We start from the raw sequence: 20,873 nt of genomic DNA, 5'->3' as shown, positions 1-20,873 counted from the left end.
TCTGTTAGGCTATTAGCGAAAGCACTTTTCTTCCTGTTTTCTTCAAAACAAAAAGTTGCATCGCAAATGACGTAAGCATGCTCTGGCCCATGACGTTAAGTGCAATGTGAGTGCAGGGCAGCAGGGGAGGGGGGACCATTGCGCCAGGGGATGGTACCAGGCAAACAAAGTGTGAGTACACCCTTAGTTTATGCGGCAGTCATCAGTGAGTGGCTGCCGCTTTACTTTCGTTTTGTCGTTTGTTTTCTTTTGTACTAAAGTTTGTATAATGTTCTCCGGTTCCCACCTCCTCCTTCCCTGAGCCTTTAACCTCGTTACAGTTTTTATGAGATTTCTGTTCCAAATTTCAGTTTCAACATTTCAAGCTATAATGTTATTTTGTATTTTACACACACACACACACACACACGCACACACACACACACACACACACACACACACACACACACACACACACACACACACACACACACACACACACACACACACACACACACACACACACACACACACACACACACACACACACACACACACACACACACAGGGGGTCTCGCTCTCTCTCTCTCACACAATCACACACACACACACACACACACACACACACACACACACACACACACACACACACACACACACACACACACACACACAATCACACACACACACACACACATGCACGCACGCACGCATGTATCAGATGTCATACGCTTTGCATTGCTTGTCAAAGATTACTTCACTTTCAACACATCATTAATATGTAATGCCCATTTTTCAGTGAGTCGACCAATGAAAGTGCTGAAATGCTAATGTCACACCTCTCAATACCCACGGAGAGTTTCAGGATGGATTGAAGCTTGAAGGAGAATGAAAGGCCTGTGGTTTGGGAGGGAATCAATTTTTTTCACCATACCTGGTGATTTGGAATGGAATGGAATTCCTAAAAGCAATAAAAGAGCGTAGAGTATTAGATCTGGATTGAGTGCCAAATGTACTTTTTAGCCCATTACTGAAACAAGTGTATAAACCCTTGAGGTCTCTCCTTTACATGTGTAAATTTCACTGACTTCAGTTCCCCTTTTGACGATGAGACAGAGGTCATGTAAGACTCGGAGGCATTTGTCCCACTCCAGCCTTTAACCCACATCTCACAGTATCTAGTTCAGTTGTCTGAAGCAACTACAGTCGACCGCACTACATGATTTTTTTCTGACAACTCCAAACATTCATGTGTAAATTGCTTGTGAATATAAATGTCATGTAATATATTTTACATGCTGCAGTAGTTACAGTAGGTAAAACATTGGCATTCAAGATTGCATGCTGACTAACTGTGATTCAGACCAAAGGAATTGTTGGTGTGCATAATGAATACCGTATAAATTATGAGCTGCAGAAACAAAAGGTTCTGAGCCTGGCGTCCACAGCAAAATCACACAGCCTTGGTTGTATGTCATCTACCATTAGCTGAGATTATTTTTCTACCACCTTCTTTTATTGAGACCCCATTGAGAATAATATTTGTGCTTGTGAGAAGTTCCACTGAGGTTTTTGATTTAAATTGGACCTGTCATGATGTAGTCTGTGCTGAGCCGTGATGACATAAGTACATGAGATCAGTCAGATTGGTGTGTTTGATGCAGAGCAATGTTCTCGCCTCCCCGTTCATTACTCCTCTTGCATGCAAATAAGTTCCTGTTGTTGCAGTTCTAGTGAGACCTTTTAACAATTAATATAAAATATGCTAAAGGGGAATAAATGAAAAGGCTTACGTGAATCGATATGGACTGCATAATGCAAATCTTCTCTCTTTTCTAAAGGTCATATATGTTGATTTGTGATGGAAGGGAAGCACAAGGCCCTTTTCATAGCTTGTAGAAATGGGGACTTTTTGGCTGATTTTATTGGGATCGCTCTGTTCTTGTTTTGCATCAGTCTAGGCAGACTAAATTGTTATTTTTGTTCTGAAAACTTTACACGGTCAGGATATTATTCTGTCCTCTCCAACTTCTGATATTATAACGCATTCTCATCCTTTGGCGTCATGTAGGTGACGCCATATGACATTTCGTCGAAATCTTACGCACATGGCATCCTTTAGCGTCAATATAACACGCACTGTAATGGGTAGGTTTAGGTCTGGGGTAGGGTACGGTTATGACGCCTTGGGATCTGCGTCTCATATTCACGCTAAACGATGCCATGTGCGTTGGATTTAGACGAGCGTCACCTGTATTACGCCTTGGGTTCTGCGTCTCATATTGATGCTAAATGATGCCATGTGGGTAAGATTTCAACGAAATGTGCAAAGCGTCACATGTATGACGCCAAAGGATGAGAACGGGTTGGATATTATTAGTCCCTGGTTTGACATCAGGAACAAACTTGCTGCACACTTTGCAGTTCTGTGGAGAGTGTTTGACATTTTTAATTTATTCATTACTTTTTCTAATTAATTAGAATACCAGCATGACATCATATCCTGTTGCCTGTATTCGTTGCTAGCCTGAAATAATTTAGCATATTTACAAACCCCATACTGTTGATGAATCTGGTAAAAATAGTAGAGTTAAAATAAAGTTCAAAACTTTGGGGTCAGTAAGATGTTTTTAAAATGTTTTTGAAATAAGTCTCTTATGCTCACCAAGGCTGCATATATTTGATTAAAAAACACAGTAATATGGTTAAATTATTGCAGAGAAAAATAACAAAATATTAACTAATGATCACTTTTGATCAATTTAACACACACTTGCTAAAAAAAAAACCAAATCATTTCTTAAAAAAAAAAAAAAAACAAGACCAAACTTTTGAACAATACTCTATATTCCTTTATCGGATACCTCATGCCATTAGTGACTCGGTACGTCATTCACTACCATCCTCCTCATTCATTTTTTTTTAAAAGTTAGACATCTGTCACAGTCTTCATCTGCACCTGTCTGTCTTAGGCTGCGTCCCAATTCGCCCACTTATACTACGACCTAAAAGTATGTACTCTTTTTGTGAAGAAAAAGTACATACTTTTGAGTGTGTAGCAAAAGAGTAGGCAAGCTTTGGGACATACTACTTCGTCATCTTTAACGGACAGCTCTGTCGCGTGCGTCCAGCCACCGTAAACTGCCCTGTCAATCATCTTGTCACAGTTAAAATCCTCCATTCAATCTAATTTAATTTCCTACCGTTTCGGAGAGAAATGTTGTGGCACCTTGGTCTGCAGCCGTTGGTCTTTCATGCGGTGACTCTCCTCATGTGTTTGCAATTTGAATGTAATGATGCATTTAGAAGTTAATGGCTAAACGTATCTTTACAAAAGTTCACAATGCTGCTGCAGATGCAATATAATGTAGACAACATTGAATAAATAATTTTTCGTCTTGTTAGATACTGATAATTACCCACTCAAACCCCTTTATAATTGTGACAAGCAGAATTCCTTCCGTGTTAGATATAGATCCGGGTCGCTAAAGACCTGAATATGTAATAATCATTGGTGAGACATTCATGCATCCATTTAAGGGATATCATATATAGACATTTACATCCTCAGAATATTCCCTTATGTAATACACCTTGTTTTGAATAATTTGCAATTTCTTTCAAAACTGTTTCTTCTCTTATGTGGTTGTATTTTGAACATTGTTAAGTCAAGACATTTTCTGTCGTCTGCATCAATTCATGTTGTTAAACTGAAAATGAACAGTTATTAGTAGTGAAGTCAAGAATTTTTTTTTTTTTTTTTTTTTAATACAGATCTAGAGATTTCAATGATGGATTTCAAAGTTATTTTTGAAGTACAGTGATGACGTGCAGGTGGGAACTGGGACACTGGTGATGGGTACTTGAGCACCTCTGAGATTAGAAAATGCCAGCGACTGTAATGCTCATGTTTAACACATAGGGAATGTGGAAATGAGTATGCATCCATGTAGATAGGCTTTTGATGGATGGGGATATCAGGCTGCTTTTGGAACAAGATTAACATGTGATAAGATTTGCTGTGTGCTCTCTATCATGTGTACAGTGTGGAATTATTTAGATTCCAGAATACATGGATGTGATGGGCGTATCGCCCTCCGCATGTTTAATGAATAGACTTTACACAGCATTAAATAGTAAAAACTCTGTTTTATATGCATGACTGGTTGCAGCCACTATCTGCTCTTATTTTCATTATGCCAAACATGAACTGGCCAGGACCGACCACTGTAGGTCATCACCATTCACACTGGCAATCTAAAATCTCTGCTAAAATCTCTGCAATCTCTGCTAATGCTTCTTCGGATCAACTGAAAATGCAGCTATTTTTATTCTCAACTGCAGTCTGTTAATTACTACTCAGGAGGCTGGTTTGTATAAGAAGCACACATTTTGTAATGCATTTTTCACAGGAAGAACCAAATAATAATAATAATAATAAAATATATATATATGGGCCGCGGGAGTCAGTGGTTGAGTCACATCATGAAAAATGATAGTTTACGCCCGGGCTATTCAATTGGCGGCCCCAGGGCCGGGCGTAATTTGCGGGTGGGACATTTTTTACTAAGATTGATATTGTCCTCACCACTTTTGAAACATCTCGCAGCACGAATGTACCAATACAAATAAATTAAAAAATCTCCAGTTAACTAGCCGAGCATTCACTTCGTTCGTTTGTTAAATAAGAGGCGATCTAGCGCTGAAATGTGTTGTTTTGGATCAAAGTGCTCGTTGCCGCTGCGATCAGTGGCGCGGATACTGTGTTCTCTTGTGGCTTGCGCACAGTCTTCACTCGGATGTGCGCTTCAATCCGTTGTGGAGACTCTCTATATTCCAGGGCTCTCAAATGTCACGCATTGAGCGTGACAATCACGCATTTCGGTCTTTTGTCACGCACTCCAGCCACACATTGTTTGTCTCACACGGAAAAACTATTTATAATATATTTAATATGCCGGAGCGCCCAAAATTTCTTTGGTCGCGCCGCTCTCACTATGGAACCGGCAGGAATCAAGCGCGTCTCCCCAGGAGTTCTTAGTCGAGCCCGCCACTTATCAGCCAATCAAGAAAACTAAATGTCGTTCATCCACAGAGGAAACCAAACCACTGGAGCTCCAAGCATCACTTTGAGCCCAGAGTAAGTCACGATCTCCTGTTTTAATGTTACAACAACGTCACAACTTGTTTGACACAAAAACAAGGGGGGGAGTTCTCCGGCCCCTTATTTTGCCTCAGTTTCATGAACTGGCCCCAATTCCAAATTAATTGAATAGCCCATGTTTTACGCTTTGCTTTGCAGATGCAAAATAATGCTCAGTACTGCAGTGCAATGAACCCGCTGTATTTCATTTGTTTGATGAATGTAAATTTCGGAAGCCATGTTTTAATTTGGCACTGACTGCCATGAATGAGTCTAAATGAGTCTAAATGAGTTACAAATCACAAGTAGGCCTATACGATATGACTGAAGTGACATGAGAGATAAGAGTAGTCTGTTCTCAAAGAAATACCCAATGGAAGGACATTCTGACAAGCACTTTTGTCTGAGCAGCAGCATTTGCATGCAAGGCAGGCTGGTTTGTTTGTAACCGAAAGTCTTGTTTATGTTCTCTGACGCATAACTCCCTTTTTTCTGTTTTTCCCTCAGACAGTGATTATGTTAAAGAAGTTTACACATCTAAGAGATAAAAAACATAAACGATAATGCGTAATTTATATTTTAGATGACCATGTCAGTGATATACATGGTACATTTTAGAGTGCATGACTGATCATATATTTTTTTTTTTTTCTCAGTTTGTGGGCCTGTCTCTATAGCGTTAAATATGCTTTAGTCATTTTCCTCCCACTGACGTTTGGATGTGTGCTTTATGTCAGCCATAAGCCATTGAGCGAGCACTATAGAGAGTGAAAGATGAGTAATAAACTAGTACCACCCTTTAGAATCTTGAAGAAGAGAAGTGATGAGAGATTGGTAATTGGGTCAATAATTATTGTCCACGATAAAAAGGAGAACATCTAGTTTAAACAAATGTGCCACATATGCCTTATATAGCCTACTTTTTGTATTCATGTTGGCTTTGAAAAACTTGTACCAATTTTTTTTTTAAAGCTTACATTTATTAACTTCAAAAATTGTATGTGATGGCACAATCAAGTAAAATGCATAATTTCCTTAAACCATGAACCACGAGTTTATATGCATATTGGTATATATGTCTCGCTAATTAACATTAACACTATACATTTCTTTGTTTGAAGTGTACCATAAAGCTCACATGATAAAATGTTGGCAATATGTATGTAATGGTCTGTCATTTATTTGTTTGCCAAACGAGGGTAATTGTCTTCAAATCTGCCACTCACTGATAGTTCCGGATAAGCGGATACACAGCAGCTTTGCCGCTTACGCTCTGTTGTTATGTGTCGTCATCACTGTCCCGCGCTCTCATTGGTTTGCTGGCTTATGGGAGATTTATTGTACAGGGTAAGCTGTCCGCTAATCGCTCGCTCAAGCGGAAAAATGTGCAGTTGCTGCCAGATCTTAATCGACGAAAATCATATTGTATTTGATGCAAAACTAAATAGACTTAGTCAAGTGACGAAACTTGATGAAAACGATAAACTGTTAAAGACTAGTCTTTGCATTTGTTAAAGTCCTCTGTTTGCATTATTTCAACATATTTTAAAGAATACTTATATTTGTATTATACTTACATTTATTCTAATTATATTTTACTTTTATTTCTAGTAGCCTGCTAATAGGCCTATTGATTATTTTATACAAATTTTAGTAACATAAAAAAAAAAAAAAAAAGAACTTCAGATGAGTGTCCTCAGCAAATGCGCCTTACGTTTAAAGATGAAGCATGTAGTTTCTGCTACATTATTGCCACCTATAGCGGAATTACAAAAATACAGCATATTTTCTCAATTTCGCGCAATTTCCTTGCTGATTTCCTTCCCTGACTCGACTCAAACACAACTCAACAGCTTTTACGGGTTGTTGTAAACCTTGTTCTTCTTAAGTGTAGGAGAGTTAGAAGCGAAAAACCAGGAGATGTTGGGATTGTATCTTTTAAGCAGGATTGTTTATTTGCTGTAGTCTGCTTCGTCCAAAATCTTACCCAGGTCTGACTAAAGGAAACATTCCCTTGCAATTTATAAATATTTTAGGGGCAGGGCTTAACATTGTGATGAACAAAGTATGTAAATGATGTATACCGGTTTAGGAACCGGCCCTATACATGGAGTGTTAACAATTCCAATTCCAATCAGCATAACTATTCAAACAGTGAGACTACCAAAGTTTCAGTAATCTGCTTACAATAGAGAGAAAACAGGAATAACCGGTTAGATAGAGAGCAGAATTCTGCCAGATACAGAAAACAAGATTTGCCGGACTCTCTTGCTGGAAAACTGTTTCACAGCAAATATCATCATAACCTTAAATGCTGAATGCAGTATACGAAACTGTCTCAGTTTATATACTATTGTATTGGAACCTAAATGAAAACATTTTAATAAATTTGTAACACTACATTTCCCCATTTGAGAGTTCTAATAACTCTCTCATTATATACAAATTTAAACACTTAAAAGTTCATTCGTGTAACTTGTGATTGTTACAGGCACATAACGCATGTTTTTTGTTTGCTTTTCTGCAATTGCATGCTGACACAGAAACAAACATGCAATTTTAGGGTCCGTGGCGACCCTGCGGGTAATAGTCTTTTCTGTTAGGAACTGTGATTTTCTCATGAGAGGCGTGACTCATATGTTGTATGACACACTTGATACTGTGGACGCATAGATAGTACGCCAGTAGAACAAACAACAACATAATTGCTATTTCCTTTATCCACAGCCAGGGTTTACCAATCAAGTTTCCGAACCATGAAGAATTATCTTCGGTCATCTGGTTTAATTTTGCTGAAAGATCAAGAATGTTTTGTTGGATTTTGTTCAAGTTCTCTGTTGGATCCATTAACCCGATGCAGCACTCAGGTCCGATGATGGTGCAGGCTCCTCCTTGCGTTGCTAGAATGTAATCCAAGGCCACTCTGTTCTGTAAGATCATTATCTTGTGCGAAGCAAGAGTGTCCGTTATGTTACCAAGGGCCAAAGCCGTATCATTGGCCAATTTCTGTACAGAATTCGATAAGCTTCTGACTTGAGCAAGGACTTTCATGACACCATAAGGTGGTATTAATGCACCAAGAGTTCTTGACCACCATGTTTGTGCACAAATGAGTCCTGGAATGCAGCCATCTGCTTCGTTAGTGGTAGGAGCTGAATTTTGTAGCTGTGGGGAGTTTGGGGTGGAGTGTGTATTTTCTCTGATAGCTGGTAGAACATAAACCAGGGTGCACTTTCCGTTGAATTGGCTGGGGAGGATGCTGTAGACAGAAGTTCCACATAACCAAAAAGTGTCAGTTGGTGGAGAGATCATACACAACTGATTAATTGCAAAAAAAATGGGTAGGGATGAGTTTCTGGAGAAACACTCTAAGTAATTTTCCTCTTTCTTATCTGTTGTAGTAACGTACACATGGGATTCTGTTCCTCTTTCAATCACAAAGCTGCAACGTTCACAAGGAATTTCACCCAGTGGAGTCGATGCTGGAGCATAATTTTCCATGCACCAATAGAACATCATTGGCAGGAGTAGATATGTCATGATGGGAGTAGCTGAAGTTAGGTTGCAGGATGGTAATCCTGGAATGCAACACGGAGAAGCGGGAGGAATTGTTGTGTTGTGACATGTATCCTTGTTGTATAATCCACTGGTATGATGATTGAATAAGGTACACGTGTCACATTTGGAGATAGGGTGGGCCACCCATGGGATTCCTGCTCCTACTGAAGGTGCGTGTGGCATGCAAACTTTCTTCCCAGCAAACAAGGCATTTCTTGACATATTCATCAGCTCTAAGAATATGTTGTTTCTGGAGTCCACACTTTGTGTGATATCCATGATGCTTAGTAGTACGACAATCTTGATCATGTTGATGGATGACTGAAGGTTTTCGTATGTGAGTCTCTGCGTTGTGTATTTTTTTCTTTCGTGATGGTTGGTTCGGCAGTGGGTCTAGTCGTTTTCTTGAGGTTTTCTTGTGGCTTCATACGCAGATGACGAGGTCGGTGCGTATGGGTCCCGGAACAGTCATCAAGTGGTGTCTGCACAGAATAAGAAAGAAAACAAAAGACAGGAGAGCAGTTTTTGTTCAAACACTAGGATTGTGAACTTTTTCGAGTCTGCTAGACAGTAGAGCAGTATTTGTTCAAACACTATGGTTGTAAACTTTTTCTGAGTCTGCTATTGTTGTTCCCTCTTTCCCTATTTCTTAAACCCTTTGACACCTAAGGAACTGTGAGGTAATGATGGGAGTCTTCACCCCAGGTTTAACCCCCGACGCATGTTGCATTCGGTTCTTCCCGGGGCTCCTCACTGGTTCCGTGTCCTAACCTATCCCTGAAGATGGGGGAACAACTTTACAGTGTGATACGTGAGTCCAGGTTTTCCTTCCCTGTCACAATACTGCAGCTGCTGTAATCAACATCACTTGATGTGGTCCATGCCACTTAGGTTCTAATGGCTTTATCATGACCCATTGACCTGGGATGATTGTGTGTCCACCTTCTGGTGGAGTCTGCCAACATGACTAAACTCTCTCTCTGGCACTCTGTACCGCCTTTGTTAGGTTTTCACAGTAAGCAATCAGGGCATCTGAGGCAATGTGTACATCAGCATTTCTAAGATCAATCACACCTGGCATCTGCATGGGGCGTCCAGTAATAATCTCATGAGGGCTCAGTCCTACTGTTCTGTTAGGTGATGCTCTCATACTACACAGTACTGCTGGCAGTGCTTCGACCCATGGTACCCCTTCCTGATGCATTTTGCTTAGTGTGGTTTTGATTGTTCTGTTCGATCGTTCAACCTGTCCTGATGCTTGTGGCCTGTATGGGCAGTGAAGATTCCACTTAATCTTCAAAATTCTAGACACTTCCTTGACTACCTGTCCTGTGGCTGCTGGTACATCATTATTTTTCTGACATGTAATACACCTCTTGGCTGTTTCTGTGGCTACATTTCTGAATTTTGGATTCCACCACTGATTTGAGAACCTGTGATTCATCGTTGCTGGACCACTGAGACCCAAATTGTGTTTTTGTTGAGCCATATATAGCAACAGTGATTCGGGAGCGACATACTTTCCCCCTTTGGTCCAGCAACCGGATGATCCACTGTGGCTCCTTTGTCTAACCATGTCGATGCTTCATACAGAGGAACGTCTTTGTACAGATCAATTTTTGATTCAGGAGGCGTAATTGTCTTCTGTGCTGCACTACCAGAACACACTTGTACAGTTGCATAGAAACAAGCCTGTTTAGCTGCTATATCAGCAAGAGCATTACCTTTATCTTCCGTAGTATTAGTTGTGAGATGTGCTTTCACTTTGATCACTGCTAATTTCTTTGGAAGTTTCATGGAAAACATTAGATCTTTCACTAATTCAGCATGCTTAATGGGGGATCCAGCAGAAGTTAGAAACTGTCTGGTTTGCCACCAAAATCATGAATTACCCCAAATCCATATCTGGAATCTGTGTAGATATTAGCAACTGATCCTGAAGCTAGCGTGCATGCTCTTTTTAGGGCTACTAGTTCTGCAGCTTGAGCTGAAAAATTATCTGGAGGACATCCTGAAGCGAACACTTCCGTGGTGGACGTTACTGCATAACCTGCTCGTCTGTTACCTCCAATTACTTGAGCTGAACCGTCAACAAACAACTCAAATTCTGAATTCTCTATGGGAGTTTCTTTTACTTCACTCGTAGGTGTATATGTAAGCGTAACACAATCGTGTGTCATTTCTCCTTCATCCTCTAACAAATTCTCAGTCATTGCAGACATCATACATGAGGATGGGTTTGTGACTGGTGCACACTGTAAAACAATGTTCGGAGCTGTGAGAGTTTCTAACCAATTTTCCCAACAGGAGGAGGTTACAGAAGTGACTTTTGCTTGATTCATTAATGCGGACACTGCATGAGGGCATTTTACATTTACAGTCTGACCTAACACCATTGCTGATGAAGCCTGAAGAGCTAGATGAACTGCCTGCACTGCTCTAAGGCATGGGCCCATACCTTGAGCGACATTGTCAAGTTTACCAGAATAGTGTTCATGGACATAAAGCACAAAGGGTCTATCAGATTGGGCAATTCCTAATGCTGGTGCTTGACATAGTGCTCTCTTCAAATCATTGAATGCTTTGAGGTGAAGTTCTTCCATACAAACAGTATCTGAATCTTTACCATGGCCTTTCAACAAGTCATAGAGAGGCTGAGCAATCGAGGCATATTCTTCTATCCACGGTCTACAGTAACCTTCTGTTCCTAAAAATAGGCGGAGTGTTTTAATGGTAGTAGGCGGAGGTATGGTTTTGACTGAAGCTGCTCGATCCTGTGTAATGGATCTTTTTCCTGCACCAATTGTTTGACCCAGAAATGTGACTTGCTTTTTAGCAATTTGAGCTTTGTGAAAGCTGCATTTGTGTCCTTGTTTATGCAAATAGTCCAACAATGATGCCAATTCAGTTTGATGTACCTCTTACATCTGTTAAGGCAATCAAAATATCATCGGCATATTGGATCATAGTGGACTGTTTTACCGGACATTCTGGGTCACACAAATCACGTCTGACAGCCTGATGGTATATGGTTGGTGAGTTTTGAAATCCCTGTGGCAAACGTGTCCACTGGTATTGCTCATAGTCAACTGTGAAAGCTAACCATGGCTGGCTGTCAGAGTGCAATGCACAGAAAATAATCCATCAGACATATCAATTACGGAAAAAATCTTACACTCTAATGGTAGGCCATTACAAATTGTGGAAGGATCTGCCACTAGGGGGGTGATTTTATCAATATGTTTATTGGCTACTCTGTAGTCTATGGTGAGTCTCCATGTCCCATTGGATTTCTTGATGGGCCATATGGGTGAATTACATGGACTGTTGGTTTTAACTAGCACTCCTTGCGTCAGCAATTTTTCTACAATAGGCTTGATACCCTGTATAGCTTACTTATTGATTGGATATTGTTTAGTGACCGGAGGTGGAGTCACCATCAATTTTATTGGTTCTACACCTGTCAACAAACCACAATCATCCTTGTCTTGAGCCCAAATTGGATGATTCTGTAAGAAAGCATACTCTTGAGGGATTACATTATTGGTAGAAACTTGTGCTGAGGAAATTTTAATGCTAGCAAATTCTTAGGACATGTCTAACGTTAGATGTACTTGTCTCAGGAGATCCATGCCTAAAATTGCACCTGTATTTAAAGGAGCACATAGCAGTTTTGTAGTCAGAGTTTTCGGGCCAAATTGTACCTCTATGGGCGGGGTTTCATACAAAACGGAATCTTCACCTACTACGCCAGTTAAAGAAAGTTTAGTTTTCTTGTACGGAATGTCTGTTGTACGGAATTATTGTAATTTCTGCACCTGTATTAAGCAAAAAATAAATTTATTTCTCTTGTATGCTACCTTTCAAAAAAATTATTTTGTCATTATGATGGATTACAGGTGAAAGGTAGCTACTCACAGCCCCAACAATTAGTTTTTGTTTCCTGGTCTTTTTGTGCTCTTAGAAGAGCCTGAACTAGCTGTCCTAAAGTCTCAGTGGACACTTGCGGAACTGCTTCAGGGTTGTAAGCAGGCTGAGAAGGAGCAGAATTATGCATAGCATTTCTTTTTGTGTCTTGCAACTTCTTCCTACACTCTTTCTCCCAATGTCCTAATTTTCCACAGTAGTGGCATGTGGTTGCTTTTTTAGACCACCTGCTTTCTTGTTTTGCTATCCTAAATGTGACTGCTGCAGCTACTCACACTTTGGTTTTAACATCGGCATCTCTTTCCCATGCTGCCAAACTGTCTAAGTTACTTCTGAGAGTTCTGTTAGACCAAGCTATATCTAGGAATGGCAAAGCTCTTCTGTATTCGGCTACAAGGCCATCTGACCAGATATGAATCAGTGGTCCTTTGTCATCGAGCACACTTTCAGAGTCATCCACTATTCCACTGTACGTTACGGCTGACTGACAAAACCTCTCAGTATATTCACTTACATTTTCTTCTTTCTTTGGTACAAAACTAGTAATTCTAGACTAATCTATTTTGGGCCCTAAGATATTCTTTAGGATTTTCAAAACACCTTCTCTCATATCACTTCTACTGGCATGTTTTATTTAAGAAGTCACGGTAGATTCAAAACCTCTCAGGTTACGACTGTAACCTATGTTCCCTGAGAACAGGGAACGAGACAATACGTCATCGACGCTATGGGGAATGCCTCAGGCGTGACAGGTGTCTGAAATCACTATCAAATCACGTCAATCACATTGACCGGCGACAGCCAGTGAATAATTAGAGTAATGATTAACGTGCGACCTAGAAGTATATAATGGAGCCTTGCAACTTGACAAATCACCTTATCGTCTCAAGGGACTGTACGGTAGGCAAGCCCCGAGGCATGGAAGGGAGACGTATTGTCTCGTTCCCTGTTCTCAGGGAACATAGGTTACAGTCGTAACCTGAGACGTTCCCTTTTGAAGGGATCTCAACAATACATCATCGACGCTATGGGGAACGAAATACCCACTCCGCCATGCTGAGGGGAGTGCATGCCCAAGGGCAGTGACAACTGTCAGAACCAGCAACTTCAAATGAAACGCTAGAACCACTCACCCTCAGGTCACACTGGGCTGTCAGTGACAGCATTCCCTACGGTCATTGCCCAAGCTACAGCCTCACAGAAAAACCTTCATAAACATGGTTAAATGAAAGGTCTACCTGGGCCGGCTCCTGGCTTGGAACCACAATTTCCAATTAGAAGGGGTCCCTTCTAGGGAATGTGGCTAGGGAACCCGAAGGAACCCCAGCCAGTCACTATTCAGGGGAACGTACTCACCCCGAAATACCACCAGGACGGCCTGACCTGGCGTCAGTACATAGACACTTAGTCTGGCCAAATCCTGTCTGTCTGAAGACAGAGCCTCTGGACAAAAGCCTTAAGTAAGGCATCCAGCCCGAGGGACTGCGAAGCTGGCAGTGAACCACTCGGCCCGGATCTCAGAGACGGATATCCCGGAGAGCATGACTCCGCATTAGGGGTGTCACGATTCTCCAAATCCTCTATTCGATTAAGTTTTCGATTCTAAGGTCACGATTCGATTCGATTCTCGATTAAAAAAAAATAATAATTAAAGCGCAGATTGCTATGCAATTTTTAGACTACACGTTTATGCATTATGCAATATAAATTTCTTCACAATGTACACTACACCATTGCCAAATTTAAAATATAACAAAAACAAGTAACATCATAAATGTAACAATAACTTTATTAAGTCAATTGGAAACTTAAGAGAAACTAAATGGCAGGTTACTTTGCTTTTGTAACTGCAGTCTTCTCAGAAGATGACATTTATGTTCACAATCACATCAAAACAAACAAAAGCAATAAAACAGCAATGTCCATAGACTCCATACTAGTCTTCTCTTCTCTGAACAATTAAGCATCTTAAACTATTTCCGAACAGTTATATTCTGTTATAAAAAAACATATACCACACAAATAACTACTTTTTATCCCCTGAGAATGATGACTGTATTTTTCATTCTTTTATGTTCTTCCTAAAGAGGGATGTGTTGTTTTGTTTAGAGCTGCTCTTTAAGTTATCAAACAAAAACATTATTATTTTTTTTATTATAGAACAACTAACAATTTAGCAGTTTCAAGAGAGCTGCTTAAAAATTACTATAATACTGTCAAAACATTAACTATTTACATTTTTATGGGCAGAGACAACAAATGTGATTTTTATATTTTCATGTTCTTCTTTAAGAAAATGAGAATGTCCACATTCTCTGGAGAGAGGGCTGCTCTTTGAGCCGTAGAAAACTCTCTCACTCGCCACACTTGTTGCTTGTACAGCAATATAACGTTTGGCAAGCTTGGACAAATTTGGGTACTGGTGTTCATTATCTTTCCACCATTTCAGTGGATTTGAATCCACAGAAATTACTTTAACCATTTTGTATAGCTGAATCTCATCTTTCACAACATCAGGCCATGGTTTTGTTGCTGCTGATGATGCTGCTGCAGTGGAGGCTGTGGTGCTGAATAAATCACCAAACAGTTCACTGAGTGGTGTTCTCTTTGCTGGGGGGCTGCCTCTGCCGGTTGCTACATTTTCTGGATCCTCTGCAGGGTTTTGGCTGGACCCTTCTCCTGAGGCATGAGACTGAAATATACAAAATACAAATACAAATATACAAAATTAAATATACATATACCAAAAAACAGTTGTTTAAGGGAGAAATTATATTTAAGTGTGACAACAACAAGAAATATTTGAAATATTGAAATATTTTTTTAAATTAATATATTGTTATTAAATTTACAGAATTCTACTTTACAGAATAACATGGTTATTTCATCAGAATCATCACATTAGCCTAAATGCATCACATACCTTTGTGGGGTCCATTTGCAAGATTTTATCCTCTAGACAATTGAAGATCTTATTCCGAGATATGTCATCCAGGTGGGGTAAAGTCTTAAACCTTGGATCCAAGGCAGTGCTCTCATTCAGGAACTGTTGAAGTATTGGGTCTGAAAACCTCTCTTCAAAGTTTGCCACTATAGCAGATTTAACATCCTTTACAATTGTTGAATCTGTGTCTCTGTGTGCTTCATAGATGTCAGGATGGTGTGTTGTAGAGGCATGACCATGGACACAGTAGGCTGCTGTTCGGAACTCATCAAGGTTATGACTGTTTTCAGGGGCTTCAGTACCTGACATACATCTTCCAGAACAGTCACATCTTGATCAGAGAGGGTGATAAGGTCTTTGGCATTTTTTTATGTCCTTTTCTCAAGTGCAGAATAGACAGCAGCTTGTTGCTCTAAATAGCGTGTGATCATGTCATAGCTGGAGTTCCACCGTGTAATGACATCTTGAACCAGCTTGTGAGGAGGAAGCTGAAGTATGTCTTGTTTTGACTTTAAAACAGCTGCTGCAGTGGTGCTTCTGTGGAAAAAAGTGACCACCCTCCTGACTCTGCCCAAAAGACGGGAAAACTGGTTTACTCCCAACCCCTTCTGGGAGGCCAGATTCATAGTGTGAGCAAAACATCCGATGTGTGGAGACAATCCAGCTGCATGTGAGGCATTGACAATTTTCTTTGCATTATCAGTTGTCACAGGGATGGTTACATTTTGTCTGTCCAACTTCCATTCCACTACCACTTCCCTCAGCACTTCTGCTAAATGTTCACTTGTGTGAGTTTCATATATGGGGCGAGTTTGAAGGACTGGATTTTGAATTTCCCAGTCATCATTAATATAATGTGCTGTGACAGTCATGAAGCTCTGTGTTGCTCTGGAGGTCCAGCAATCTGTAGTCAAGGCCACTAAATGTGCACTTCTCAGACCTTCAATAACTTTCTCCTTTACATTGTTGTACAATGAGGGTATCACCGTAGTTGTGAAATGCGTTCTACTTGGGATTTCGTAGCGCGGTTCTAGCACGCTAATTAAATGCCTAAATCCGGAGTTTTCCACCACCGAATAAGGTCGCATATCTGCAGCGATGAATACTCCTAAGGCGCTTGTAATTGCATTTGCACGAGTTGAGTTACTTGGAAATTTAATTCCAAATGAAGACGGGAGAGTAGTTTGTACAGTTGTTGGTTTGACCGACAAATCTATATTTTGTGCTGTCTGCGGAGATGCGCAGCCATGTTAGTCGTGTTGCCAGTGGACGAATATGGTACACGCACATAGCAGAGCTTGCAAACTGTGGCTTTTTTGTCGACAACGCGAACGTTGTCAACATACCGCACTGCAAATCCAAAATACCTCCACACCGGCGACTTCAGAGAAGCAGGAGGGTGTTCAAGTTCCGTTGATGGGTCTTCGATATCTGCAGTTGCCATGATGTGTCAGTTAGAGGACTCGCAGCCTTTCAACAGGTGTTTTGTTTTCCGCACCGTGATGAGTCGTTCATCATTAAAGATCTGTTCATTGCCTCTGTCACGCGACAAATGAACAAAAGACTCGGAATGTAAAGTAATTATTTGTTCCCTGTAGTGTAAATTATTTTTCACTGCATTCATTATGTACATCTTCTTAATGTTCAGGGAATTTGCATGTTAATAATAACATTTAAAGCCCCTGAAATGACTAGAAAAAAAGTTAATTTTGATGAACGAGATTGAACAATAGAGTCTGTAAAACGATCCGAACTTTCCATCACGGACGCGACATGGGGCGTGGCAGTATCGACGATACCATTTTTTATTTCGATTTCGATACCATTGAATTCATTTCGATCAATTTCGATTTAATATCGAAATCATGACACCCTTACTCCGCATAGTGCTTTCCAACCCTTGCTAGTGAGGGGAGTTTCTCTACTCGATCCACGGATCAACCCAGTGTCTGTGTTTCAAAACACTGAGGAGGCCTGTGAAGGCCTAATGGCTGATCTAACTGGGAGGCCTCACGAGATGTCTACGACCGTCTGACCAGACTCAGGAAGCCGCATGCTCATAGAGACCCTCGGTGAGGGGAGCACAAGGTCTGCCTGGTAGGCAAACCAGGCTGTAGGCAGGAAAGGTTCCGAGGGAACCAATAGCAGAGAATGAACACTTTAGCGAGCCAGGGCGCAAGCTCGCCTTCAGCAGCTGCCTATTAAGGCTAGCTGAAACAGATAGCAAGAGGCCACTAGCTTCATAAACCCAGCACCATAGGGAACCATTCACAGGGAGGCCTGGAGAGGCCTAGAGAGGCCTACAACCTGAAATCCACAGTATGTGGGGAACTCATCCTCAGGGAGGCCTGGTGAAGCCTACTACCTGATCACCACAATCTGTGGGAACTCACCTTCAAGGAGGCCTGGTGAGGCCTACTACCTGACCGTTCCCATTCAGGGAGACCCAGTAGGGCCTAAACCCTGATCACCACAGCATGTGGGAAACTCACCCTCAGGGCGGCCTGGTGAGGCCTACTACCTGACCGTTCCCATTCAGGGAGACCCAGTAGGGCCTAAACCCTGATCACCACAGCATGTGGGAACTCGCCTTCAGGGAGGCCTGGTGAAGCCTACTACCTGACAGCTACAACTTTTGGGAGCTCACATCCAGGGAGGCCCAGAGAGGCCAACTACCTGACAGCCAGAACTTTTGGGAGCTCACATTCAGGGAGGCCCAGAGAGGCCTACTACCTGATAGCCAACGTAAGTGGAAATTCACCTTCAAGGTGGCCGGGTGAGGCCCACAACCTGATAACCACAGTATGTGGAGAACTCACCTTCAGGGAGGCCTGGTGAGGCCTACTACCTGGAAACCACAGTACGTGGGGAGCTCACCTCCAGGGAGGCCTGGTGAGGTCTACTACCTGGAAACCACAGTACGTGGGGAGCTCACCTTCAGGGAGGCCTGGTGAGGCCTACTACCTGGTAACCACAGTATGTGGGGAGCTCACCTTCAGGGAGGCCTGAGTGGCCTACTACCTGATAACCACTGGTAGCTATGAGCCCTGAGTCCGGGTGATAGTGCAAGGTGGTCTGCTAAGACCAGCCAGCTGGGGACTCACCTAGCAGGGAGGCCTGGTCGGGCCTACTAGCTGATAACAAGTCATATTCTGCTAACATACACTGTTGGGAACCATACTACACAAGCATCATTTACTATTGGGCTTCCAGTAGCGCTATAGGTATGTCCCACAATGTTGGGACTCACCTCCGAGGAGGCCTGTTTAAGGCGTACTACCCATCAGTGAGTCAACTGCCCGAACCAACAGGGCCAACCACGTAAAGTGAGCTGGCCTACAGCGCCCTCTTGGGGGCTGCCCAATCAAGGAGGCCTGCTGAGGCCTACTACTCAATGGCGCAGCCTTCATTGGCAGATAAGCTGTTCACACAGCGCCTACAGCATTCAGGTGCCTAACCACATCGCCCATGGCAGTGTACTCTGCAAGAAAGCTAGCACCCTTAAAACAAGGGGGGTACAAGCATACGCCACTCTCCCTAAACGGAGGCCCCAGTTAGTCAGGGGCCTACCATCTATGCATGGGCGTTGCTCAGGGCAATGCTCTGGCTTCAGGGGAGCGTACTTCGACAAAAGAAGAAGTGAAGGCTTACTTCATACTCGACCCGAGCCATAGTGGTGCGAGGTAGGAAAATACAGAACTGGGAGTGAAGTGCTCAGACCTACCCTGTATCACAGGGGAATACTCACACTTCACCCTGAGGTTACCATGGTGCGGGCCTGCCAGCGGCTCTAGGGGTGACAGAAATGTATCTGTGCCCAACCTAGGGGAGTGGGGCTTGACCTAAAAGCCACCACCTACAACCCAGCACTCGAGCAGTAGCTCGGCGAGGTAAGTAAAGCCTATACTGGCGGATAATCCGTATACCAGTTCTGCACGGCAGGGTCGGGCAGACAAACCCCGTCTTCTTAGTGAAGCGAAAGACGACCTAACCCTGCACAAAAAAGACAGAAATACCACGGAGGCCTGATTGAGGCCTACCTCGTCCTTATAAACCAACCTCAAGGGACGAAACACTCAGACAAGTCAAAACGGCCCCGTGGGCCAGACATAAGATCTAGCTGAAGCACTAGCGTCAGTCAACACTCTAAGTAAAAACTTCTAAAAGAGAGAGACCAACTACTCTACCCTAAGGTGGCCTAGCAACTCGAAGGCTAACACAGTTCCGTTCTGGCCACCTAACAGGGAACTTCAGGGCCCTAATAATCCAATAAAGTTATCTTACCTTAGTACTTTGACATGACCCCATAACTCTATACAGGGAACGCGGTCTGTAAAGAGAAACATTTTATTTTTTAATCACAAAAAATACTCTTCAAAAGACCGGTCAGCTCACCTGCGGCGTGCGAAGACCCGGCAGATAGTTATTTTAAGAACTTGGGATCCGCCACTTCACAAGCCTGAAAGGGGCGTTTCCACAAACCAAGCCTAGGTGGGCCGTCAGAACATAGTTCTCATCATAGGCCCATCCCCAGGCCTGATGTAATGAACGCCTGGGGGTCAGGAGAGAGGAGAGGGCAGATGTCATGACCCTCCTGGGAGGTTATCCATCACCGACGCTGTGTGCGTTTGCGCTGGTTAACCTCCCTCAGATCTCTCCTGTTGCGGGAGTCACGCCTTCTCTGCGACCTGCTCTTTGAGAGAGGGGGTGCACGAGAGGCGACACTGGCTCATTGGCCCTGCCTACGGTCCTCAGACCGTGAAGGGCCAGGCCCTCCCGCTTGCCGGGGTACGGACACGGATCTCAGCGGTATACAAGTTTTGAATGCTGCTGAGCTCGCCTTCACCTCCCTGAACTTCCCAACCACCGCCTCTACGGAGGTGCCGAAGAGTTCGGAAGGCGAAACCGGCGAATCGAGGAGAAGGCTTTTTCTTTCTCCCCGATGTTGGCTAGATTTAACCACAGATGCCTCTCCGTGACCACCATCGCCGCCATCGACCGTCCGATCGCGGCAGCGGTCTGCTTGGTAGCCCGGAGAGCCAGATCTGTGGTGTGGCGCAGCTCAGCCACCGCCTCAGGGGACATCCCTGCCCCCTGGTCGAGATCCCCCAGCAGGTCGGCCCGGTACGCCTGTAACACTGCCATGGTGTGCAGTGCAGCATCGGCCTGACCTGCTGCCGTGTATGCTCTGCCATTCAAACGAGCCGTTGTTTTGAGCGGTTTGGATGGCAGAGTTGGAGCTTTCAGTGTCGCTAACCGCCCAGACACGAGATAGTTCGCGAACGTCTCGTCAATGGGCGGCATTGACACGTACCCATGCTC

General features: G+C 42.7%; 1 protein-coding gene across 1 annotated transcript in view; it reads right to left on the bottom strand.

Annotated features, from left to right (window-relative positions):
* LOC143737852 (uncharacterized) overlaps nucleotides 1–16,995 on the bottom strand; it is a 39,143-nt gene extending 22,148 nt beyond the window's left edge. The window contains exons 1-3 of the mRNA XM_077229712.1: nucleotides 16,898–16,995; nucleotides 15,531–15,864; nucleotides 14,966–15,299 (exon numbers count right to left, since the gene is read on the bottom strand). Coding sequence (XP_077085827.1) covers nucleotides 14,966–15,299; nucleotides 15,531–15,864; nucleotides 16,898–16,995 — 766 coding nt within the window. The remainder of the gene's footprint in view (nucleotides 1–14,965; nucleotides 15,300–15,530; nucleotides 15,865–16,897) is intronic.
* Nucleotides 16,996–20,873: the final 3,878 nt, after the last annotated feature.

The sequence above is a fragment of the Siphateles boraxobius genome, unplaced genomic scaffold (assembly GCF_051911475.1).
Source record: "Siphateles boraxobius isolate OS27281-9 unplaced genomic scaffold, OSU_SipBor_1 130, whole genome shotgun sequence".
Lineage (NCBI taxonomy): Eukaryota > Metazoa > Chordata > Actinopteri > Cypriniformes > Leuciscidae > Siphateles > Siphateles boraxobius.
Note: the sequence above shows the minus strand (reverse complement) of the source record. Positions and strands in the feature narration are given on the sequence as shown.